Source organism: Pectinophora gossypiella, chromosome 15, assembly GCF_024362695.1.
Source record: "Pectinophora gossypiella chromosome 15, ilPecGoss1.1, whole genome shotgun sequence".
In the NCBI taxonomy this organism is placed as follows: Eukaryota; Metazoa; Arthropoda; class Insecta; order Lepidoptera; family Gelechiidae; genus Pectinophora; species Pectinophora gossypiella.
In genome coordinates, this window is record NC_065418.1 from 9,294,940 (window position 1) to 9,322,390 (window position 27,451).

The window sequence follows — 27,451 nt, forward strand, 5'->3', positions numbered from 1 at the left end:
TTGCGTCTTTTTTAATTTGTTGCACGTGATGTGTTTGATGCAATTTAGTGATAAGTACATAATTTTAGTGCGTGAAATGCGATAGCAAATTTTGCCGCCCCTGCAATAGAAAGAGAGAAAGAAAGTAAGATTTTGGTATTGGTTGCTTGACTATTTCAATGAAGTAATTTCTGTATTTTCTGGTGAGTTAAACACATTCATCTATAGTATTTATATCATGGAGTAACTAATCTTATACTTACCTAATGTATTGGAGTCGGTAGTAAGTAAGGTGGCGGGTGTGAATAGACCATACTGTTTAATACGAATGAAATCAAAATTTGTCAGAACACATCCAAAGTATGAATTCCAAACTACATATTATCGTAAGCAAAAATCAAAACAACCCTCGAGTCGTTTCGGCACTCGAAAGTGAAACGTTTTTTGGGTTCAGAGTTCTTGAAAATCCCAAACGAAAAAACTTTACCGTTATGGACACCAACGCGTTTTGCATAAATCATCTCGAGTGGATGCTGTTTGTGGATTATTGGCCTTTGGTGAGCGTTTCTTTGTCTGAATAGATGTTAGACGTTTGTTCACTATTATGGTAGAAGAGAAAATTACTTAGGTTACGTTCAAGGTAATTGCTAAATCAATAATATGTACTTACTTCAGTGAATAAGACAGTGAATAAGATAAAAATTCTCTTTTTTTAGAAGTATTAGCTTAAGTTTATGTATGCATTGTAGGTATTGTCATATTTCACAATATTTATTTATTTATTTATTTATTTATTTATTTATTTATTTATTTATTTATTTATTTATTTATTTATTTATTTATTTATTTATTTATTTATTTATTTATTTATTTATTTATTTATTTATTTATTTATTTATTTATGTAATACAAACATTATCATGACAGGCACTTAACCTAATGCGACAATGTTAGCGTACAATCTTATAAGATAACAATTGATAAGCTACTCTTTGGAACTCAGCCAATGTGCATGCGAACAAATCCAGATTCTGTGACATTTCATTTAATATTACAATAGCTTTTGTGAACGGGCAAAACTTAAGCAAATTTGTCCTTGCTACCGGCACTTTAAACAGTTCAGCTCTAGGGCCTCTTCGAAGTCTGCTATTCGGCACGATAGTATTTATTGATTGTAATATCTACTTACAAATGTTAATTTCATTCTGTCTTTCATTACATCTGCTCTACAGTTTTATCTTCATTTAAAAAACTACACAGTTAAGCTTCTGAAAGTAACTTCATAGTTTTTACTCGTCTTTTTTACAAGATGTCCTCTCGATCATTAGTCTGCACAACATGTGTTGCAGATACCATCGGGGACCAAGTAGCGGCTATTAAAAACAATGTTTATAGTAATGTTCTGGTCTGTTCAGTAGCAAAAAATGGCCAGGACAAATTTTAGATGACCGCGTCATAAATTTATACGCTCATTTGGATTCCGACGATATTGCTTATGATTACAACAGTTACAGCTTGTGTTTTAAAATAGGTTTCTTAGTAACGAAATATTGTATAATCGTGTAGCGGCGTCTAACCTAACCTAACCATTTTTTCATTTAACGCGGTGGTCAAAAACGATCATCTGCCATATCGAAAAGAAAGATAACATCGCTTAAAACTATTTAATTTACTACGAATAGAATGCATTTTTTTATCATCAATCAACTCTTTACCAATTTTTTGAGCTGCGCAACATTTTTCAAAATAGTGGACAATAACATTGGGTCCATCTTACTAAGGAGGTCTATCAAAAGGAGATTACATCGATAAGGCCCAACAATACCTGTGGGCGTTTAGAAATAGACCTTATAAAAAACTCTACGAAACATGAAACGAGGAATTATTCGCATCGTTTCCTTTGAGATCTTATAAAACCGTTTTTTCGTTGCAAAAAAGCATAAATGAGGGTGGAGCGATAAAAAAAGTGGACAAAGGTCTATCAACAAAGAGCTTTTTAATACAGCTTTTTCTGATGACCGTATAGTTTTTCGATCGGTCGCTAGATGCACGTAAAACAGGGATTGAACCCGTATAGTAAATAATCTACCTGTATAAGCTAAGGAAGAATTTACTAAAAAAGTAAAGAACATTATTGCTCATGGCCAGTGTGCACTTGGTGGAAGTTGAATTGGAGGCCCAACTGTCACTTATCGGATCAGTTTTAATAATATATTGGAAATAAATATACCTACCCCTATAACCAAATCTATATAGAGTATCATTGAGAAGGAGGAGGATTGATTGTTATTATAAGCAAAATCAATCCATTCAGCAAATAAAATCTCGACATCCGTGGCATAAGAAACAAAGGTGACACAATGACATAAACAAAATAGTACAGTACTAATACAATGACGAACGAAAGCACCAAACTCATTTATGAAACATGGCGCGTGTCGTAAGCGCGAGCTTCGACCGCCGCTTGCGCCGATGTTGAACACAATAATTTGAGGATACGTTCCGAAACGCTTAACATAATAATGTTGAACGATATATCAGCTGTTTGGAAACAGCTCGCACATGTACCTCACTATTAATATTTGCAGAAACAAGCGGCATTTGAGGTTGCGATTTAGATGTTCTTGTCGTGATAGGTATGTTGTTATCTTTTTATTAGACATTATGCAATGTAAAATTATCTACATAGTTTATATCATAAGGTACGCAAAAAAAATCATAATTCTGAGATAACTTCGATATTTTTTACAAAGTTAAGGTAGGTTCATTTCTGATTGATAGATCAGTCCCTGAAGTCTTTTGAGTGTCTTCTGAGATTCATTTCTGATTGATAGTCCATGTCGTCTTCTGAGTGTAGAAGAGACATAAAGGCTTTTAATACTTCGTAAGCAACATTGTGATAAAATACGTATGTTTTAATGTACAATACATTGGGGAACGTACATATCTACACAGTATATATATATTTTAAGATACGCAATTGAAAATTGCATAATTCTGAGATGACTTCAATATTTTTTACAAATTTAAGGTGGATTCATTTCTGATTGACAGTCCCTGAAGTCTTCTGAGTGTAGAGGAGACATAAAGGCTTTTAATACTTCGTAAGCAACATTGTGATAAAATACGTATGTTTTAATGTACAATACATTGGGGAACGTATATATCTACACAGTATATATTTTAAGATACGCAATTGAAAATTTCATAATTCTGAGGTAACTTCGATATTTTTTACAAAGTTAAGGTAGATTCATTTCTGATTGATAGATCAGTCTCTGAAGTCTTCTGAGTGTAGACAAGACATAAAGGCTTTTAATACTTCGTAAGCGACATTGTGATAAAATACGTATGGTTTAATGTACAATCCATTGGGGAACGTACGTTGAGTACGTTGAAGGTGGAGCGGCGACAGATCGCGTCTTCTAATGACAGACCGCGGCGTCCGGCCGGCGTATTCAATGCAAATACGACAACGCACACGAACTGCTAGACAAGACTATGAGCTTGAAGAATAATGTCAATTTCTTGTGCAATTTGTTTATAGGCTGGCAATAAGAGTCTATACAAAAATTGCACAAGATCTGTCAAGCTCTTGCAAGAATTTGTGAGTGAAATAACAAACACAAATCCGTAATATTACAGGGTTGAGGTTATGTATACGTATGTATGTATAGGTTTATAAAAATACAACACAAAAGCACATTTGAAGTTGATAAGGCACAGAATGTGATCCCTGAAACACGCTATGTCCGATAAACATACATACATAAACTCACGCCCGTAATCCCTAATGGGGTGGACAGAGCCACAAGTAATCAAAGACAACTTGCAGCCACTGTTGATACGAATTCCAAAGATGGATATGATGAACCTTATGGTGATAAGGGATCAGCCTATCGCCCATAACATTAGTCCATCATGTTAGAGGACACAATCCCTCTGTCGGTTTCCTCGGTCGGTGATGTCCGATAAACGTCATGAAATATCCAAAGTTTTTGTTTTCATCTTGATTTTTGCAATTCCAAATCAAACATAGAACAAAGTTGACGTTACCGATCTCATAATTAGAATCTGCTAAGTTATATAACCTAAGAATGAATATTAAAATCCTTGGCCGTTCTATCGTGTACTCGGTCTTCTTACAATGACCCCTCCCGATGACAGCTCGGCCCACGCGCAGGCGCGTTCTAATCACACCTATCTGCGCGTGCGTCCATTCATGCATATTTGAACCGCTTTTTTATTAGTTTTTAAACGGACTCGAGTGGGTAGACGTTTTGTTTTGTAGTATTGTACGATTATGACGGTTTGTATTAGCTGTGGCTGTGAGTTAAAAGGTCTACTTATAAAGGTTTATTTGATTTAAGGAAGTTTTACTTGACTGCTTTTCTGTCGGTGTACAAGAAATGACTCTATATTGAGAAGTTTATAAAATTAATTTTCATTTAGCGAACATTCTTTGAAGTTTTAAGCATTGTAAAAATAATATGAGAATCGGCCCTAAAACAATTTAAAAAACATTTCTTTTTTGACACAAACAAACGGTGAAAGGCTGTTTAAAAATTCAAATTTCGAACAGAGGCGCGTCCAACTGGCCAGTATGCTAATACATACAACGTCGAAATGTCAAGCCGTCCGAATGATGTTGATGACTTTACATTTCTGTTACCACACCCCTTTATTTGACGCGTTCCTTAATATTCAATGGGTCATCATTCATAAGCTGAATTCATTCATGTTTATATCAGTCCTTCTTTTTGCCTTGGTTTTGACAATCAGTTTTAATGTTAATAAAAACATGTTTTTTTTTACTTATTTGTAATTGGTTTGTTGTGTAGGTGCTTGTTTACTTACTGTCGATCGTTACGTTCCGATAATACCTACTTGCTTTATTTTTTTTTATTTTGTAAATCTAACCCAAACTTTTTTTTGTTATGTCGGTAAATGTTAGAACATCTAAATAAAGTGTGGGTATTGCTTAAGAAAACTAAATAAATATTTATTTTTTATTGTCTATTATTGTAATCTCTACACTAGTAACATTGAATGGACCTATCCTACGCTGTGTGGGCTTAGTCCATTCATAAACTAGTTACCTCCGCTCCCACTAATTACACACCACTTAACGATCATTCATTATTAATAGATTTTTTATTTTTATATTCTATTTGCGTATAATTCCATTTGCGCATTTTAAACCCCTTTTTTTATTTATATCTTAACTATATGTTTTACTAACAGTGAAATTGTTTTACAATTTTACTAAGCGGGCGCTGTAGATAATTTCAAATATCTATTTTTAGTCACATTAAAATCAAATAACTTTGTCATGTACTATGTAGGCAACTGTCCGATGATGAATTTCTTCTTCGTTGTAAAGTATTTGTTCAATTTTTTATATTCTGCATGCAACAGAATATGAAATATAAATGTAAAAAAATAAATATAAAATTATTAAAAAAAAATTAATTCAGTCTCAATCAATCTATTTAGAGCCAAAGAAGTGAATTATGTATTGAATGAAAACTTTTTTAATAGTTTTAAGTTTCGAAATGGAACTATCAATCTTATCGTGTGTTGTCTAGACTGATGAGTCCCACTGCTATACAAAGGCCTATGGGGTCTGGCACCGCCATATTTACTTAATTTCATAATTACGACACTTTTTCTGTCTCAAATAACATAGTACCTACTTACACTAAAGAAAGTTCCGATGCGTTACGCTTACTAAGCTTACCGACTATTATTTGTAGTAGGTTAGGTACCTATGGAACCATTGAATGGCTCTATCCTACGCGCCGTGGGCTGACGTCCGTTTAGCAACCATCTCCACCTCTCATTAATAACAACCACTTACCGCTCATTATAAACAGACAAAACCAATTATATCTTTCACAATACCATGGTAATGGATATTTTAGTGATTTATAACAGTTTTTGTTTTGATGACTGACTCATTAAGCTGCTTAGCGGCTATTGGGTTATATCATAAGATTCGTTATGCAAGTGTTCTAGTTTATTATAGTGATGTGATGAGAAGACTAATATTAGGTAGTTCTTGAATCAAATGGCCGGGTGAGAGCTATTAGTGCATTCCAAGGTCAGGTAGTTGCTTCTGTAAAAAAACCGGACTTGGATAAGGTTAGGTAAGCAGAAGTTGTGAAAACGTGACAGAGGTAAGGTGATGACGAGAAATCACGGACACACTACACCACGCTGACCCATCATAACTAATTTAAGAGCCACGCTCTTGTCGGTGTAGCATTTTCCATGCTACTTTTATAGGGAAAAATAGGGCAGTGGTTTCCCTCTTTCCTTCCGCCCCGCAGTACTATGTCTGACGCGAGTGGGATGGCGCTCGGAGTAGTCTATTTCAATGCTGTATTAGATTCCTGTTCTCCGCCTGTGAATAGTACTGACAGTTACTGCTGCCCTCTGTCAGGTTTCAGGTTCCAGGTTACAGTTCCTGTGACTTGCCCCTTCAGTACTTTGTTACCAGACAGGTGGCTCCCATATGGGCATCTGCCACCGTTGAGATCTTCATCCATATCCTTGGGCAAGAGTGGGTCGCTGACCCAAAGGTAAAATAGTCTTTTTTGAAAAATCAATCGTGATTTGTTTGCAAAACCCTGACACTGAAAAACACACCGTTGGACTGTTTCGATATTGATTGACAGTAGGTATGATTTTACTGTCTTGTTTACATCCAAAATCTGCTTGTGGCCTACAACCACACGGCATATGGCTAATAATTTTATATTAGCTTGTAACTTGACCAGGCAATAACTTATCTCTCTTTTATTAAAGGAGACCTTTAACCACGGGTTTTACTTTGTTTGGCGAGCGAAGCCAGCCGTTTACACAATATGTCGTAGGTTCGATTCTCATCTGAAGAAGTAATTTTTATCCGACTTAATCTGGGACCTTAACAACGTATTGACATATAGGTACGTCATAGAATGTACCGCCTATTATTTATTTCTCTTTAATTTCTAAAACATAATTTTCAATACATTTTTTTAAACCAATTACTTATAAATATCATCTAGCTGTTTAAAAAATCAATATCAGTTGGTTTTTATTACAATTCTCACATTAAAACTATCTGCACTAAATCTTTTTGCGCAAATTGAAAAAAATATATAGTTATGCAAAAAACATTTTGTCAAAAATGCAAATGTCTGAATTAGCCCGCTTCGACGAGCCAAGGATACCGAGTGTGGTAATCACTCTATTGACAATGCACGACGTATGGCTGTCCTGTCCGACAATCATTTGCGATCATCCGACTAAGAAATGTGAAGAGTCGAATTTTGTTACATTTTTTAATTCGGTCTAGACAGAATTAGGTATGCATCAACAGTCAGAAAAAAGCTTCCAAGATGATATTGAAGTACTAAACAGTACGTCACCCATCATAGATAGTACCAATATACATTACCTGCATACATTATGTTGTGTTGTGCTGTTGTGCCTCTGTGTAAATTGATAACGATTAGACAGAAAGCCGTGGATAACGATTAGACAGAAAGCCGTGGATATTAGAGTTATATAGTTACTTGGCCCTAGCTGCTTAGACTTGTACAAAGAAGTAGTCCTAAAAATCTAAGCAGAACAAACGGAAACGCAAAACTTCCAAAAATCTGGTTCTATATAGATTCGGCTCTCTGGAAACTTTTAAATATAAAGTGTACTCTATTTCTCTGTGTCTCGACCACACGGCAATAAGGCAACATTTGGCGAGACCGCGAAAGTGGGATCGCCATCATTGTTTGACACAAACCAACAGACATATTGTTATTATCGAACGAGTTCATTTTCCACATTATTGTGGCAACAATAAAACGCAATAAAAGCAATAATACAACCCCTCATTTCGCCTCGTCCAAGGTTCAATGAAGACATTTTTATTGTTGGCGGTGTCTTAATACATTTTATTGTGAAATCTGATGAATGAGTTGCAAATAAATATTTAAGTTAATTACTTAATCGAGCAGATTTTAAACGATACACGCATGATATTTCCAGGTACTTGTGTTATAATAATATTTATTAACCATTATTAAAAATATATATCGAGGACTGAAGTAATTTGTAGCAAAATACGCCTATATTTAAGAAATCGAAAAGAGACTAAGGACTATATAAAAATTTGATGAGAAGAAGGACATAAAAAAGATGATTATATGTCAACTAAAAAGCTTAAAATATCAAAAAAATATTGGTGTAGCAAAGAACTGGCCATTATAATTTTAAAATGTCATCATTTGCTAACGTTAATAATTCTTTGTAATAAAAAAATAAAAAGAAAGGTTCTAAATTCAAAGTCCTCGAGCTCGGACCGTTTGATGGTTGACCTCCGGCCCACATGGTGCAGCCCACACCACTTCATTTGCGATTCCAAACGCATACCCATTGTCTTACTTTTATTCCAATTCTGAATCCCCGTTTCGACAGCTTCAACTTCGTCATACAACACAACCACTTTTACAACACACGCATATTCTTCAACAGCTACTTTTTCCCAATATGAATACATAGGTCTACTTATTCTGGTTGTAGGATTCTTGTGGTCAGTTACAATACAAACGTTGGCACTTTCTACTGCTTGCAGAATTGTATGGCGTAATGTTAGGCGTTTGGCACAGGATCAACATAAGTTTTGGGTCAATACTTTCATCATATCCTCAATTTTGGTTGAGGTCATCGTTGTCTGACATAAACAGTCTGCATACGCTGCATTTACTACTAACTGTTTACCCCAAATAAACATTTATAGTTTACAAGTACAATGAATGAAAACGGTTAAAATTTGTTTAACTAGACTATTATCCATTCATTAAGTTTCCGATGGTATCGTAACGTTGAGTGACTAACGAAGAGCGCAACTTGACATTACTCTACATGAATCGTCTCTCCTTTGTATCTACTTGTGTGAATCCAATCACGTTGATCCCGGATACTTCTTACTGATGTAAGTACGTAGTCTTTACATGAGTCATGTCAGGGGCCTATGGCGGCTCAATAATAACCCTGACACCAGAGTTGATGGGGTTGGTAATCCACCTCACAGCCCACACGATAGAAGAAGAAGAATCTAATCCCAACAAAAACTTTTTCATGTGAAAATGTTGCCAACACGAGATCATATCGATCACAATGTCAAAAAGTCATCAGATCTCATGTAGCGCCAAGTTTCTAACTCTACACGTCCTAATTATACAAACTTTAAGTTCACAAACTCTATACGTTAGGCAAAATATGGGGCTTGGCCGTTTCGTTACTATAAGAAGCACGTTACAACAGAATGGCAATGGTGGCGATAGCGAAACAGTTTTTTGACCTTAAGTTCATGTGTGGTAGCTCCAGATCCCAGATTTTCTTACGATACGTTATTTTTTTTTGAATAATTAAACATATCCGCGTCTTTCTCATGAATTTTAAAAGGTTTTAAAGGTAATACGTAATATTAGCAACGATATTGTCTAAAAAACTTTTCAACGCCATTTCAAAGTCGCACTCCTGTTCAGTTTCACTCCCATTTTTTTGTCATCCCATTTACTGTCACTATTGAAGCCAATTGTCCTTTTAAGTAACTCAATATAGCGCAACGGACTTTAGTCAAAATATTTACTTTTGTCGACAATCTGTACAAAGGACCTCTTAACGCTAATAATGCCATTCAGCGCATTCAGATCCGAAACGGCATGTAATTGTCATTCTAATATGCACTGTTCTTCTCGCTTGGGTGACGCATCGATTTGTGAACAGACGATCGCAAGTGAAGACAAAATTGTTATCAATTTATGAGTAAAGAAAGTGGGCTATTTCAGATTTTTGTAACATCCTCGAAAGTGTTCGAAGTATAATCTATTAAAAATAAAATATATTTTTAGTAGCTATGTGAGTACTGGACTCCAGGTCCTCCCATTAACTAGACTTTGCATACATTTTTCTATGTAAGGATCTTGACTACAATCAAACTCACTTTTCAAGGTAAGTATTCAAATATATCTAATGAAAAGATTACCACACCTACGTTAAGTTATCACCGCACGTATTAAACAAATTTATAAGCAAAGCTCACTCCTATAAAGCTTTTACCCAGTTTCCTGGTTCCACGATATATTTTGTATGATAACATGCGTTATTCGAGATTCGATTGTGAATGTTCTAGAGATAGATCTTAAGATAACGGACTTATCGTATTTCACATTCTTCTAAGTGTCTTGTTTAATTCGATACCATTTTGGCAGCTGTGAAGTAACTGAAGAAATGAATGAAAAACTGTATTATTAGTAAATAACAAGTAGGTAGTTTAGTATTGAAAGCAGTTCACAATTCTGTAGATAAACTCACTTCACTTTGAAAGATATCCCGTATATTCAGAATATAATATAATTTTATTGGCTAATAATATACTCTTTATTACGTAAGGGTCAAATACCACTCCATCATCATAATCTGCCTCACATTATCCCGTTTTTCTCAGGATTCGCTTACCTAACCTAAAGATGTGACAGGTCCAGTTTTTTTACAGAAGGGACTGCCTATCTGACCTTCCCGCGAACGGAAATCCAGCAATACACGTTAGGTCACACACCTCCGAAAATGCATTTCTCGGGAATGTAGGTTTCCTCACGATGTTTTCCTTCACCACCAGAAAACACTATCAAAAACCACTATCGCATTTTATTAGGAAGCTTTGGGATCGACTTAGAGCCAGATGAATCTTAAAAGTATTTATATAAATATTTAAGTTATTTCCTCTGGCGATGTTTACCATCTATCTCTATTGACATACTAACTTATACCATCAATACAGTATAAGTAAGTATATATACGAGATGAAGTATAAAAATAATTATTCTGGTTGGTTAGCCATTATCCTTATTCAAATATATTAGTTATAGTTTTACGATATGTACCTAATGTCTTCACAGTTTTTTTTTATAGTAAATGACATAGACCATGGACTCTACCCATACGGAAACATAGCAACAACTCATTTTCCATAATACCATAAACAAAACACAAAGCCATTATACCCCTACTCGAAAAACCAGCCTTATGACAACCAGCTACAAGACTGCAATTCATTTCTAGCAATCCAAAGACGTCAATGATTATTATAATTAGTAAGAAGCGACAAAAACTTGACCCCTATTGAACGTGGTCATTATTCATATGTCTGTTTGTATGTAAATTGTAAATCCTATGACCTTGACTTGGAGCCATCAGGAATGAATTAGGAATCGAACTTGACCACGGGGGCAGGTGACAGGGCACTCGTGATTGACTGGCTTTGTTTGAGACCAGTTTTTGTACCGCGCTACCTGTGTTTACGTCATCCGTGCGGCAAAATGTTGGGGCTAATGATTTTATTTATTTATTTAACTATTTATTGTACACAGAAGATATAAATACAAGTTGATTACACTCACAAATTCGTTCGTAAATTTTATTAGTTCTGTGGAGAATTATTAATTTATTACAGTTATACAGAGTATGTGCTTATAATATAAAAAAGCTTTATATAATATAATTTACAATTTATTGTACACAGAAGATATAAATACAAGTTGATTCCACTCAAAACACACAAATTATTTGTTTTTTCGCAGATTTTATTAGTTCTGTGGATAATTATTAATTTATTACAATTACACAGAGTATGTGGTTGTGATATCAAATTTTAGTCATTATGCTAGTGCAAGAAGCCTTATTACACTACCTGATGTAACGGGTGTAGGTAAAAAATGTAAGTATGGTGTAATCGTGGCCTCACTCACCCGATGGTCTATTACACCGCCCGATGCCGACGTATCGGGCGAATGGTTTGGGTTAAGTGTATCGTAGAAGGCTTTATATCGTATTTTGTTTAGTTCTATGTACTTACTATAGAATACCTCCCCAGCGTGATCAAGATTTTCACAGGGACGGCTTACCTAACCTGAAAATTGGACAGGTCCGTTTTTATACCAAAGTGACTGCCCGTCTGACCTTTCCACCCGCCAAGGGAAAACCAACCCTATACAGGTTAGGTCACATTCACATACCTTCAACACGCATCTCTCAGTTGAATGTACTTATGTTTTTTTTATTGTCTCTATCTAATTTCGAACCAAAATATCATTGTCAAACTCTACTAGCTCTTTTAATACTGCCTAGCAAGTTTACCCGTCCATTTACTTACCATACTGAGCGAAACTTGTTCTCTACATAGTTTAGATTAAAAGTAGTAATAGATTTTTAAACAGTTGTGATTGAAACAGAAAGCTCGATGAGGTACTTAGTTCGGTTTGCGAGAGAAGTACTTCTGACAACCCCAGTAGGGATATAGTCGTGAGCTTATATTATGTTATGTGATTGAAACGCAATTACTCGTACGAAGAAAATAACATATTCCGCTTTCGACAAATTATATCCCGTATTATAAAAAGAATAGGCTAGCATACCTAGGTAACAATAGAATCTAGACGGAGGAGCCACAATAGCTCCATTAATCTATATAAAGGTATACCCTAAAGAAAGCTGATGCTTGGCATGTGAAGGCAAAATAATTCTTTTGTGTACCCATCAACGTCTTATAGCGTAAAAGTTCAAATATCTTAGAAACACGTAAACTTTTAACTTTATTTCATTTTGAAGTAACTTAGTGAGATATTGGTACTAATTCCTGTAAACAGTATGGAATTTTATTTTAAGTTATACCTGTCATTTTTTTATCCACCGAAAAGCAAAGGGACGGACGATTGAAAGCTTTTAATTTTAAAAAGAATGAATGAATAACCCGGGCCAATCAAATAGGCATTTCGCTGGTATGCAAACCGTTTGACGCGTGCTGTCAACTTAATTCTGTCGGATTATTGGTCAATATAAAATAATGGACGGGCTTTTTAAATATCTGCATAAAATCGACGTGTGTTCCATAAATTTCCTATCTGTCGGCAAAAATAAACTTAGTAGAATCAGGACCATTGGATTAATAAGTAAGCATATTGTGTATATTAAATATTAAGGAAATGCATTCATTGTGTCTATTATGGAATCAACAAATTTACAGATAGGTACATAAATAGTTATATAACAATGTGTTGAATTATATGTATAAACAAGAGTTAACACTTTGTCACTTAAAGACAATGACTAAAGATTAATTTGAATAGTATTGTTTTAGCAAAATATGTATTTATTTTTCAACAATGTTTCTTTTTTAGTTAACAAAACGAACAATACAGTATGCCTTTTAGTTAAGTACATTTACAAACTTTGCATTATAAAAACTAATACTTATTTACACTAACTTAATTTAGTAACGAAACTTTATTATATTAACCTACACAAACTAAGAGGCGGTATAAAAAGGAGCTCATACAAAATACGACTGGCATAAAAAGTCCACAGTTTCAGTGTCGTCAAGGCTTTATGCAGAGTGACATACGGGTTCATAATTGCTGTAACAATGCGGACAAGGGACGTCTTTCTTTAACCAAGGATGTTTATTATTATACTGTTATAGGCGTTCTCTTTCTATAGCAAATACATAATTATTTTTATAATAAGTTGTGAAGAATCGAATTGTGAGTATATTCATGAAATTTTATATTTTATATCTACCAAATTTAATAAATGATTTTTGTTTTTATAACACTTACCCGTGCTTTGGGAAACTCACAAACAGTGTCGCCTTAATGATGATACATAGATCGAAAAAAAAAAACGCATGGACAGTAGTAGGACCAGGTGAAGGAATGGTTAACACGCTCGTCCCGGTTTGACGAGAGCTACGGGTTCAAGCCCCGACCGATTCAGATTTTTTTCGATTTAAATGTTCTAATTCAATAAAGTCTAGGATTATATAATGAGTAACAATTTAAAACCAAGGATAAGGCTTAAGTATAGATGAGACAAACAAACATTTTGTCCCCTTGCTAACAGAACCAATGTCGGTAGTCATACAGCGTTGAGTCGCATCTGCGTGACTCATAATGAACTAAGTGCCGCAATGCCTGATCTAGACCTATTTTTCAATTCTCTCAGGCAGTATAAGGATAAAATTTATAAATATTTATGTCCTCCAGCATAATATAATTTACTTTTTTATGTATTTTTTTAATTATCTGTTTTTTAAATTTTATTATTTAGTTATCTAATAAACGATTATGTTGTCCTACTTTGCAAATGTTGTGTGCACCTATAATTGGCTTATGTAACAGTCTAATTCCTGATGTAACTTTTATTTTATTTAATGTTTTATTATATAAGCTGTTGGTGTACCTTTTTTATAAATAAAATTAAATAAAATAAATAAATGAGCAGAACACTTGGCAAGGCGAGACAATAGCATGACAGATGGACGAAGGTAGCCACGGAATGGTGGCCAAGGTATGGTTTTCAACTTCGAATCATTCCATCTGGCAGATGGTTGGATGGTATTGTGAGATATCTACTTACCTATGCTTACAGGACGGGAAAGAGTGGCGAGAATTGAAGAAGGCTTTTACTCAGTAGTTTGTAGATGCAGGCTACATAGAAATACATAGATAGCTACATGAGTAACAGTATAGAAAAAAATAGGTCACTGCGTCAGTATAGTTTTAAAAGGCAATAAAGAAAAGTATATGCTAAAGGCATTATTAATATCAATGAGACAACCATCGCGTGGCCAAAATAGTTAAATCACAAAATCCCCCAAAAGAGTATTTCACCTGTCACCAATGGACTTGTAAATAGCCGGTCAATATTCGGTGCCAGCCAGTACCCTGACACATCTCAGCTTGGGGTGGAAGGTGGAACGGACTTCGAATGACTCATTTGGAAAAAAATATATATGTAAGAATAGCTACTACTATACTTACTTTAAATAACTTTCCAGATATCAGACACGATGTGGATTGTAAATATTTAATCTATAAAAAGGTGTTATCAACAAGATATATATTATTATTATTTAAAATCATAAAGTAAAAAGAACGCAAAACTAGGTAGAATAAGTAGTACTATTCAAACGCATTCTTAATATAAAAAATAAAATTAAAAAATAGCCCTTGAACCTGCAAAATACAATTCTTTATTCAAAAAGCTATTTAAGAGAAGTGACCCGTAGAACGGGGTAGGTGAAGCCATTGTGGGCAGACGGTCAATAGCTGGTGCCTGCCAGTACCATTCGCGGGGGAACGCTGATGCCGTGATTAGATTAAAAAAGTAATAATTCCAAATTCGAAAACTAACCGTCAAGGCTACGTCTCTTTTGCTTGGTTTTATTTGGTGCGTAACTTTTCTTTCTGTTTTTATAATACATTTTGTTTTTCAAACAGGTTGGATTCGTTTTTATTTCTTTTTACGTTCTCACTCAAGATTTATATTCAGTAAAACCTCTCAGGAAAAGTAAATTACATGCATAAAATAGATGTTATATTTTTGTTACCTAATTTTATTTATCTTCAAGACTAGATCAAAAGTTATTAATGAAAATTAAACTTACTCCATAAGTAGTGCTGTATACTTATTTATTTTAATTTAAAACAACACCTGTACGAACCAAAACTAGAACAGATTTACTAAGTGGTCACTTCCGAAACAATTATGCCTTTATAAAAAAAAAAAAACGTCAAAACAAGTAAGGGTACAGGGAGATCTTATCTGACCATTTAGTTATCGCCCACCGGCACGCGCCACGCAAAACGGACCTCTTTTGTCTAATACCCTTTTTGTTACGTAAGTAGCTCTTTTGTTAAAAAAATATGTTTTGGTCTTTATCAGATTTTCAGCAAATAATGCAATATAAACACCGTGTAGAAATATGAAAAAAAGTGCAATTAATAACAACTTTTCAAACAGCAGTAGTTTTTAGCAATGTTACAAAATATACATACGTAAGTAATAAATATTTTTCGATGTAAAGTCGACAATTATTACGGCATATCAAACACGATAAAAAAGCTTTATAAAGCGATGGGTACGTGTAGCTAACTACTAAAGTATAAGTACATATCTATACCTAATTCATAAGACACAAATACCAAAAGCGCAGGAAAATCGCTCTCAGACTAGCGGCTCAGAGATTACGAACTATGTCTACGTATTTAAGTACTTACATCGACCAGAATACAAGATGATTATAAATAGGAACCTAGATACCGTATTCTCATTCCAAAGAGGTCCATCTTGATAGATTTAAGCCCCCGTAGGCATGCACCGCTAACAGATTCCCAGACAATGTTTGAATGAAGCCTACATGCAACCGGCGAAGTCGATTGTATTGGATTGCGTATTATGTTAAGCTCGTGAACTTTACTGTGTTTAGAAATTATTAATATTATTGAGAGTTACGGGATTTGTAGGAAGATGACGGCCCTAGTGGCGGGACTACACTGGACACGCGACTTTAAAAAAAATATCAATTTATATAATAATTGATGTGCACACACATCCACTCCTCGCCAGCTATGTTTAAGACCCATTAAATAGTACCAAACAAAAATCAAAATATGTTTACTTATATCAGAAATTAACACATCCATAGGGGTATGACAGAAAACTTAATAGCTAGTGTTAGCTTAACAATTTCTAAATAAGAGCTGGGTTTCGGTAATATATGAGCCTTTGTCCAGTGCTCAAAAAATTCTATTGAAGTCTGGACCCAGGCTGCTACAGCTTTCAGGAGACTGTTCCATTCAATTGGAAAATTAACAGAGATACCAAATACGTAATGGCTAAAGATTTCTCCTTTTTGTTTGTTTTTTTTTTTTTGAGAAATATCATATTTGTTATAGAGCAATTGCACCAGATTATACATAGGTACATCTTTGTTAACTGTGCTGATAATGCTTAGAAGTTCCTTAATGCTCCATACTAATTCCGGCCAAGTAGTTAATGTCATTTGCGGCAATACTACAACAAGTCACGTTGAAAAAAAAACTCCATGCTAAAAAATATCGGCCCTCGTTATAACAATACCTATTTCTTCATGTAAGTACTTCAACTATATATTTTACACGGTTATAAAAGATATTTTATTCTCTTTTCATACGTTTAAAAAATCCACGTCGCATCCATACCTTGCTAGGTGCCCAGTCAGAATCCCTTTCTCATTAGCCTTGTGATGAAGCAAGAGATGAGTCAGTCTGAGAATATCGATCGTGTGGGCGGCGGCCGCGGATGCATATTGCGAAGCCAAGCCAAGCCGTGCTTACAATTAAGTAATCAATCGGTATTTGATGGATTTTATGCATAGTCGATGAGTGTGAGAAATACGTATTGGTCGTTTTAGAGAAGAAACCTATTGAGGCTGTATTTACTGAGATTTGTAGTTAGATATTATTATTGGCTTGGAGCTTGGGGTATTTTTTATTTATCTATAAAAAGGTACAACAACGGCTAATATAATAAAAGATAAAACAATTATAGGTGACACAACATTTGCAGTACAAGCTAATTGTTCAGGTGCTTATTGTTGCTGCCTTCAAATCACAGATTGACTTACTTACGTTTTTTATTTTATTTCCTTTTTTGCTTTATTATAAAAAAATCCCCCATTCCCGAGAAATGCATTTTCGGAGGTATGGGTCTAACCTGTCTTGGGCTGGTTTTCTCTTCGCAGGTTGGAAGGTTAGACAGGCAGTCGCTTCTGTAAAAAAACCGGACCTGTCAAATGTTCAGGTTAGGTAAGCGGACCCTGTGAAAAACGGGATAAATTTTGATAGAAAGTGAAAATAGAAAGACGACTAAAGTCGAGTAAAAAAAAACATTACATAAAATGTACCTCATATTATGTTATTATTTGTTTTATTCGACCTTAGTGGGCTTCTTCTCTTTCTTCCGTCCCGAGACACTCAGGGAAAAGGTAGATCGAAGTCCCTCTTATACATTATGTACATATTTATAATTATAGCTACCAAACTGCGTAATATTATTATATATTTGTATAGTGCAAACATGATAGAGTTCTACCTCTAGGTATATAAAACAAGTTCTGCTATCAAGCTCATTTTTAATCAAAATCAATTTCTCAGCTCCCATCTAGTCTATCTTCTACGTAACAATTTCCATCACGTGTAGACAGCTATTGATCCACCTAACATGATTGAAAGTTGATCCTCAAACGGATTCTATAATAAGATTGTCTTTATACGCAGATTACATTCGCCGGTAATCCTCAGACACACAGTATGAATAAACCATTAGATTAGAAAACCTTATAGATTTGCCGCGGATATCTTTTCTCGAAAATCTTGTGACTTCTGCTCGTATATATTACTTATATTTTTTTATCGTACGCGCTGTCATATTTTCATTATTATATGGTATTAAAATCACTATCACAGAACAGAGAAGGTAGTTTTTTTGACATTACGCGCCGGTTTCTTCTGATGACATGTTTAGATTTGTTTTAAATTAACAAAATAAAACCTAACTTACATGTTCTGAAATAGTGATAATAATTCGGAACGGATACAGTGCGAAAGAATTTTTGTTTGCTTTCAGCTTAATCCAGTTAGTAAACTTGTATAGATTTTTTTATCTATTATCTGTAAAAAGTATATAAATCTATAGGTATTCATCACGTTCGCAATCCTTATTTGATTGCTCGGAAATATAAATAAGTAGTCATTTGGTTCATTTGAGTTATCACTAATTAACCTATTTTACGGATTACCGTAAAATAGGTTAAAATAGGTACCGTAAAATCTAAATCTTAGTGTTTAACCATTAGGTTAAACACTAAGATTTAGATTTTAAAAAGTCATTCGTTCTTCCGACTTTGTTTGTCTTTTTCTTTCACGATGATAACAAGTAAAGTAAAAATTATAATCAATTTTCTCGAATCTTGTAGATAAATGAAATGCCGAATATTCAAAAGGTCGACAAGAGCTCAAAAATACATTACCTCTGTACAGTAGCATAATAAAATCAACTTCTTAAATCAAAATTCGGCACAATTTCTGTCTCTAAGTATATTTCTCTTTCCCTAACTATAAGTAGTACCTTAATTTCACGCAAGTTATGACCTAAGACGCTCCTAAACGTTATAGTGTTCATCAGAGATTCTGGTCATATTAACGAGCGAAGCTGGGAGAATTTATAGTTCATGTTGGCGGACTGCAACCAGCTTAGTATTTTACTTAGTGTAGCTTCCTAAAATCTTGTATGACGCCTTTATCACAGTTGAAATTTAGACGTTTCCGTGTTAAAATGTTGTAAATTTTATATAAAAAAAAATATTATAGGTATTCTTACAGAAACGCATTCACAGTTTAAATTGCCTTATCGTTGCCATTTATTTACGACACGTTTTTATAATAGTTTTAGTTGGGTGTCGTGGTACCCCAGTTCACAAAACCCACATTCCCGAGAAATGCATTTTCGGAAATATGTGACCTTACCTGTATTGAGCTGGTTTTCCCTTCACAGGTTGGAAGGTCAGATAGGCAGTCGCTTCCGTAAAAAACCGGACCTGCCAAATCTACAGGTTAGGTAAGCGGACCCTGTGAAAAACGGGATAATGCTAGGCACATGATGATTTTTTATAATATTTTAATCACACACGTTCAGCAGAGGTTACCTGGAGCACTACTTACTACGTACATAAATAGTTATGTAGCTATGCATAGCTATAGAGCTATGATAGAACATAATCAACCCATAATATTATAGTTTTAAATACTTACCCTTAATTGTATGAGTTATGTACGCCGTAATTGTCATATATATTAGTCACAATACCGTACCTTCTAAATGTAGAAATGTTTTAATATATGTGATGTGGCTGTACTTTATAAATAAATAAATAAATAAATAGTAAGGCTCCGTAGTATATTTTGTACAAAAATCTCTAAAAATAGCTTACTTGTAAACTTAATAATAAACATAAGTTACTCAATGAAAGCCCTACACTATAAATACACTACGCTAAACCTTTGCCCGTTGACTTATTCGGCGCGCCACTTGATTAGACACCGTAGGCGCATGCGTTGAATCACACCCAGCCATTCATCCTAATTAGCGGCTCCTAGCTCTAAGTACACTCCTAGGTCTACTAAATATACTAAATCTAGGAGCTTTGAGTGTTTATCGTCTCGTGGGAAGAGAGTATGACTCATTGAAATTAATAAATTAAGATAAACTTGGGAACTAGCTACCTTGTAGGTGTTAAGTGGTGAAACGTGGTAAGTTTAACATCTTTTTTTTTTTTTTGATAAATAATAAATGTGTCGTCACTTTTTGCAGACAATTTGTTATTACAAATAAAGGTTGATAAGGTAGGTCATGTCGCAACCCATATGATTCAAAAGAGAGATCATAAATAAGACATTTCAAGTACGAATTAAGCAAACAAATTTGTTTTCAAATTCTAAAACACATCTCTTTATTAAATATAAAAAGCGGTGAAATGCTTTACCCATTTTCCTCTGAAACCTACTGCCCATCCCGGTTATTAAAAAGTAAACTAAGTAAGTACCTTTCTGGAACTAAATATCAAGACATGCTCTTAATTTTGAAAAACGTCTTGATTGATCATCCTTACTTACCAAGTAAATTAAGTTATCGTTATTCTCTGATAATGACTAATTTGAAGTGGGACTGTTGGATGCTTAACGACCTGTGGACTAAGATCACCAGAATGGTCTCCGAGCAGAGACAGACGCAGGCGTGGCAGACCAAGGCGGAGATGGCCCGACGACTTGGATTCTTTCCTGGCAGGCTGGCCGGAGAAAGCACTGGAGAAAGAATCCTGGAAGAAATGGAGGAAGGCCTTTACCCAGCAGTGAAACACCTGAGGCTAGGTAAGATAAGAATGACTTGAATAAATGAAATTTACTTGGTAAGTAAGCTTAGTTAGAAGAATAGGGCTAGTTTTTTAGGCGATTTTCCAGCAAAAATGATAACATCATCAAAACAACCCATGTTATTCGTGGTATGCATACCTAATTCATTAAAATATCCTTTCACAAAACCAATTTTGAAACTGCCTATAAAATTACGCAAGATATTGCCCATTCCATATTGTTTATGTTACTGAAATAAATGACACAAAAACGCGAAGAGTCCCCTAAGTTCCGACATTTAAATTTAACCCTCCCCTGCATTTCGGGCTATTTTTGTCAAAGAAGGTAAAGACTACTTATTTCTTGAAGACCAATAGCAGATAATATTTTAATATTTAGATGCATTTCAAAATAACTTATCATAATATTAAGAGTGTTTCAAATATTTCAGTTATGTACTCTTAAAATAGTTGAAAGCGTTATAAAAAAGTCAAGAAAAGCGTTATAAAAATAACAAAGATCACTTTTGGCTTGACCTGATCTATACACACTGAACACTTTCGTATGTACGTAAAATTCAAAATATGCGAATGAAAGCAGGATTAAATGGCAAATAGACCTGATTCTGAAAGATCATATGGGCTGATATTTACATATCAGCCCATATTGACCTACCGTCTTTTGAGAAAGACCTATCCCAAGTTACACTACCGAGCTCTGCCGCTTTCACATAATTTCCAACAACTTAGGCGACACAGTTCTACAAATCTCCATGTGACATACTCCACACGTGTGCTGCAGCCGTGTGGCCTTGACAAGGGACAGCTATTTTAAACCGCACCACACCGGTGGAATGGGGTATGGTCGTTACAGACGTAATTTATGGCAGAGGACGTTACTTTTGCTCTGATTGGAAACGGCATTGGTATTTTAAAAGGGGTGCGGGATGAGCTGTATTACTAAGTTATGTAATAACTTACCTACATTTCGTTCCATGGTCTGAGATAGATAGAAACTTACAATGCGATCCAAAATTATTTGTACCACATAACGTAACAAATGGTCCGTATAAAACTTTCGAATAATTGACTGACTCATAAATATTTATTATATATTTTTTACAAATTCAAAAAGCTAATTGTATTTTGCACATTCGCTTTGTCATTCACGACAAACTCACCACCTCTCCAGCGTTATCCTGTTTTCACAGTTTTTACGCTTACCTTACCTGAAGATTTGACAAGTCCGGTTTTTTACAGAAGCGATCGCCTGTCTGACTTTTCGACCCAAAGAGAAAACTAGCCCAATTACAAGTTAGGTCACATACCTCCATAAAACATTTTTTCATTTCACTGAACGACAAATTCGAAAAGCATCGGTTCAGGCCCGTACTGGAATTGAATCTGCGAGTACATAATGAGAGTCAAGCGTTGTTCTAACTGGGCTACTACAACTAAACGGCGTCACACGTCAACACAGATTTAAAACTCGATACTTTTTAGCGTGTAGCGTTACAGTTTCAAGTTGTACAATTTCTATATCCTGTCCCACATCTGTTGCAGAGGAAGATAAAAAAAAAACGCTCGAAACGTTCAATTATATTAACCTTTCAATGGGTAAAACGTAGTTTTAGAACTTGATATTGGTACTGATTCCAGTACATACCATCTAACTTTATTTTAAGTCATACATGTCATTTTCTTATCCGCTGAAAAAGAAAGGGACGGGTAATTGACAGGCATAATGAAACACACGTCAATTTTATGCAGAAATATAAAAAGCCCTTCCAAAATTGTATATTGCTCAATAGAATTAAGTTAAAAAGCACACGTCAAACGGGTTGCATATGAGCGAGATGCCCCTTTTATTCGCCCGGGTTATTCATTAATTTTAAAATTAGCAAATCATCTGTTCCTCTCCTTTTCGGCGGATAAGAAAATGACAGGTATAACTTAAAATAAAATTAGGATGTGTCTGAAGGAATCGGGGCCATTGTATAAAAAAAAAACTATTAAGCTACGTGTAAAGTCTTTTATTATTGCGTAATTCTTTACTCATATTTAATTTGAAGGTAGGTATCTTCTTAATTCAAAGATATACTTACTCTAAAATCATAACCTATGAAAAGATCATACGATATTCCTCCTTCATACGTGAAGCAAGGTTCTTATCTAAACCAACCCTTGGATTTCCACGCCGCCTAGCGTCGAGTAGCGTCGGCCAGGTTTTCCACACATACGCCTGTAAGCCTCACATTCATCCACCATCCCTCTCATTGACCCACACACACCTACACATGAACGAGATAGACGTATATCGGTCATAATGTCCCTTGCTTTCCATATGAGAAAACGGACAACCCTATTTGTCTCTATTTTCACCCTTAACCCGGAGTGATTAGAAAGGGACAGGGATGTTTTCTAGGTTTTATTTTCGACTGGACATGAGTGACCGGTGGTTTTCAGTGTATTTTTCTGCAGCCTATCCGGGCATGTTTGGTCAAACCACGTACAGGGTTAATGGTGCGGAAAAAGTACCTATAGAATACATTTGTTTGGCAGGTATATGTGGTATAAAGCTTTGATATACGGCGAACTTTCATTATTATATTATTATATTGTGTAAAGCAGTTAAATTACACTTATTCAAATCATATAGGAAACTGTAAAATGTCCTAGTACATTTTCTAGTAAACCCTTGAAACAATTATACATCATCTAATAGAAGAAGCAATGATTCAGTGTGAAGCTCTAAATTTCGAATTCGATACTCTGACAACAAGAACGTAATAAATCTATAGAGACCCTTAAATGAAAATCGCACGATATGATAAAATAATAAAATAACGAATTTCAATAATCGAACGCGGCAAAGTTCGCGGAGTCAGTTCAGAAACAATTATGAAAAAGTTCTTTTTCGCCCGTTCTCGCGCCAGTTAAGTCGCGTCTGACACTCATAAAACTTATTAAAGTCAAGGACCGCCGAGATAACTTCCTCGTGGCGTCTTAAGTAAAATAACGACGGGAAAAAATGTGCTCGCGAACTTCAAGTGAGAGTGAATCTCCTGCTGCTGCTACGTGTTGCGTTTATTGATAAGGATTTTATATCGAACCCTTTTACTTATGGCGCTTTATGAATAGTTAATTTGTGAATAGACATAACTAACAGGTAAAGCAAGAAAAAAGTAAGTTTTCAATAATATTAAAGAAGGTATTGCAAAATCAGTCATATCTACCTATTTTATTATCCAAATTAAATTACATTCATAAATTGATATGGTTACATTTTTGAAATTTCTAATTATACTTAGATAGTTCGCCAGCTACGTAACGCGTAGCAGGCCGTCGTAGCGTTTGCTACGACTACAGGTGACCAAGTCAACTAAAATAATTACTATCATATTTTCGTACTGACGACCAAAAATAAGTAATCCTAAAATATGCAATCGATAGTTACAGCTTAAACAAAATGTTATGACTTAAGTACCTGTAAAAATATATAAGATTAGCAAAATTTTAACTTAACAGTTTCGTCAAAAGTTTACTTGCTTTTTTATTATACATTAAAATTTGTAGAATCACTGAACACGTACAGTGACCGCGCGACACGGTTGGTCCATTCAATTAAAAATTCCATCTCCTAATCGAGTCATGAAATATGCAAGCAAATATTATCCCTTTTCTTTTGTACGCGCTGCATCTTCGCCCCACCCGCGCACGCACACCGACGCACGGCACTTATGATTTATGCCTGTCTCTTTTACTCTAACGGGTAAGGTGACACACCACGCATGCCCGTGTCCCGCTCGAGCAGCCGAGATGACGGCGACCGCGAGTAACCCCTGGCCACTTCGTGCGGGCTCGCACGCGCCGAGCTCGGCCGGCGGAGCGAGATGGCGCGAGTCGTGGACATGCGGAGGCCGTGGAGCCCTCGCGCGAAGGGACACAGGACAGACGCTCTCGGACATCGGGCGAGAGCGGGCGGCCGGCCGCGCACCTGCCTCGTACCGCTCCCACGCGCGACGTGCTCGATCGCGAGACTCTACTTCGAGATTATCGTAAACACACAAGACAATCTTCTTAACTACAAAAATAAATTATTTCGTTTCAATTCTGTAAATTTTATCTCAGTTCTAATTTAAATTTACTCATAAGAATTACTTGCGAACAATTTTATTTAATTTTCGCGAATGGGACACAGTGAAAAGTATAAATGTTTTTGGACTAAAAAGTGAAGAAGTTATCGACAATTATAAAAGCAAGCAAAGTGTGATCAAACAAATCATTGGCCGAATTGCAAGATCGCCAATAGGTGCGGACAGATTAGATAGGGCACTGAGAACTCTTTGAAGTGTTGATAAGAAGCTCTGCATGACCAGTCAAATTTGGCGAGTAAATATTCAACGGTCGACGTGTGAACTGAATCATCACAACATGAAAAGAAAAAAGTAAACACCAAAACTGTGAGACATTGGTTTGTTGATGATGAAAAAATTAGGAAGATGACTAAGATAGTTGTTGGTTTGTTCCCGTCGGACAATCTAAGGGGATTTTGTGACTCGACCTCGGTTATCAAAAACGTTTTAAAAGGACGATAAGCCGCCGGACCGACGGCGGCACATGTGAAGTGAGCTAAGAACTGTCGAAAGATAACGAGATATTTAGATAAAGATTTTTAAGGATCAAAGAAGTTGTTGAAGATCTAAAAATAGGTGACCAAATCAAGATGAGAATCAAGATGCCAGCTGTACGCATCGCGCAAGGTAAGTTACATTGAATTAGACGAAATTAATTTGATTTGCAATTTATAAATTATATAACTTGCATACAAATAATATGTAAGTGGCCAAAAATTACGACTAAAATTTTCAGTTTTTGCATGCAAATCCTTCAGAACTATTTATTAGCTACAAATATTTTCACCCAGAAAAAATCATGAACTTCCAACAAGATTACTCCCAAGCTCTGCCAGGGAAAAATCATCAAAATAAACAGACGCGAGCACACTATCCCATCTGCGTTGGCGAGACTCCATTCATCCCGCAATGAGCTACTTAATGCCCGAGCTACAGTGTCAATATTGACATGAGGCGACTGTGGTCAGCCACGCTTGTCCGAAAGGGTATTGCGTGAAAAGAGTGCACTGGTAGCCGCTTTTTAAATATTTACAACCAGGAAAAGCTGGAAGAACCCTATAAATTTTAACTTGAAATAATAACCAATGCACAGAGTAAATTAATCAAAGCTGAAAACGATGAAGGTAACAAAACCAAAATAAAAAGCCAAAAAAAAAAATTAAAATTGTTAACGTAAAAAACAAGCAGCAAAAAATTCAAATGACATAAATTACACGACTGTTATATCTTTCTCATAAACGAAGTTAAAGATAAAAAATGAGTAAAATCAATCACGATGAGGTTATAAAAATATAAAACGGTCAACTTTAAGGTAATGATAATGACTTTAACTATGTTGCAAACTATGTTACCACTGATAATGACTTTGACTATGTTGCAAATTATTACATTGTGCACGACTTAAATTATAATGTTGCTAATTGTAGGAGTCAATTGATATAAAAGCGAATTCTTGATCATCTGACCCTAGGTTATAACCATAATACTATATTATTAAATTTACAAATGGTGAATTGCAGTTTGCACACAATACTTTTTCTAAGGACAAACTACAATTTAACTTTATTATCTACGATCATAAATCTATCATTGTATGTTGCTATCATCATTGTAACTCACTTCACTAACATTTTTAAAGTTGACAAAAATATAAATAATTACTTAAGCTCCTGCTCATATAAATCTGTTTCAAGAATCTTTAAGATAATACAACAATTACAAGTCTAAAAATAAAACTCTTGTAAAAAAGTTGAGTGAGGTGCAAGACACTTTTTTTAATTAATGGTACGAAATATTTATTTTATTCATAAAACTTGTTATGACCAGTGCAAACGTTTGAAATTGTTTAATGAATATTTTTTTCCGTGTTTGGCCATTGTTTCTAGTTCCCACTGCCCAACAGTTACTTATTCTAATTACTTATTATGAGCAAAAGTAAAGATCTCATAAAGTTCTCATGCTTTACTCCGCTTATAAAGGAATGACCAGACTTAAGTGCATTTGGGTTTTTAGAGCATAATTTTGTGAGAAATTTTAGCTTCTGCAAATTTTTTGAGCACGATAAAAATCTTAATGCATGTGATTGTCGTTTACAAAAAACAAATAAAAAATATATTTAACCCCATATTCGCGTAATGACAAATAATCTTCAAAAACGACAAAGTTAAATCTTGTTTAAGTTGACTGTGCTAATTTTAGGCAATGCCCTAAAAATAAGCACTCAATGTAAGCATTTGTCCGTTATTTCAATAACAACATATAGGTAGCGCATACGTGTACATCAAGCGGGCACTCTTGCGCACGGATTCTTCTCAAGAGTGTTATCGCACACATGGGCAATTAGTCCAAGTTGACCGGAGGCGACGGGCAACTCTGATTGGCCGGTGGCGTCATGACGTCACCAACGTTTGCGGCCGTCGCGCCCGATTGGTCGACACGCGTCATTTCATCGATGACACGTTTGTTCTTATTTTGAATGCAAGAAGTTTGAGGCACTCGGTTTTTGTCGTACCAAACAAAGGGGCCCCCTTTGTACATGAAATTGGACGCTTTTATGTAGTCC

At 35.1% G+C, this 27,451-nt stretch overlaps 1 protein-coding gene across 2 annotated transcripts in view; it reads left to right on the forward strand.

Moving 5' to 3' along the window:
• The first annotated feature begins 24,719 nt into the window (after positions 1-24,719).
• The window catches only part of LOC126373294 (B-cell lymphoma/leukemia 11A), a 37,514-nt gene continuing 34,782 nt past the window's right edge, over positions 24,720-27,451 (forward strand). For both annotated transcript variants that reach the window (XM_050019387.1, XM_050019388.1), the window contains exon 1: positions 24,720-25,515. In XM_050019387.1, coding sequence (XP_049875344.1) covers positions 25,479-25,515 — 37 coding nt within the window. In that variant the 5' untranslated portion in view covers positions 24,720-25,478. The remainder of the gene's footprint in view (positions 25,516-27,451) is intronic.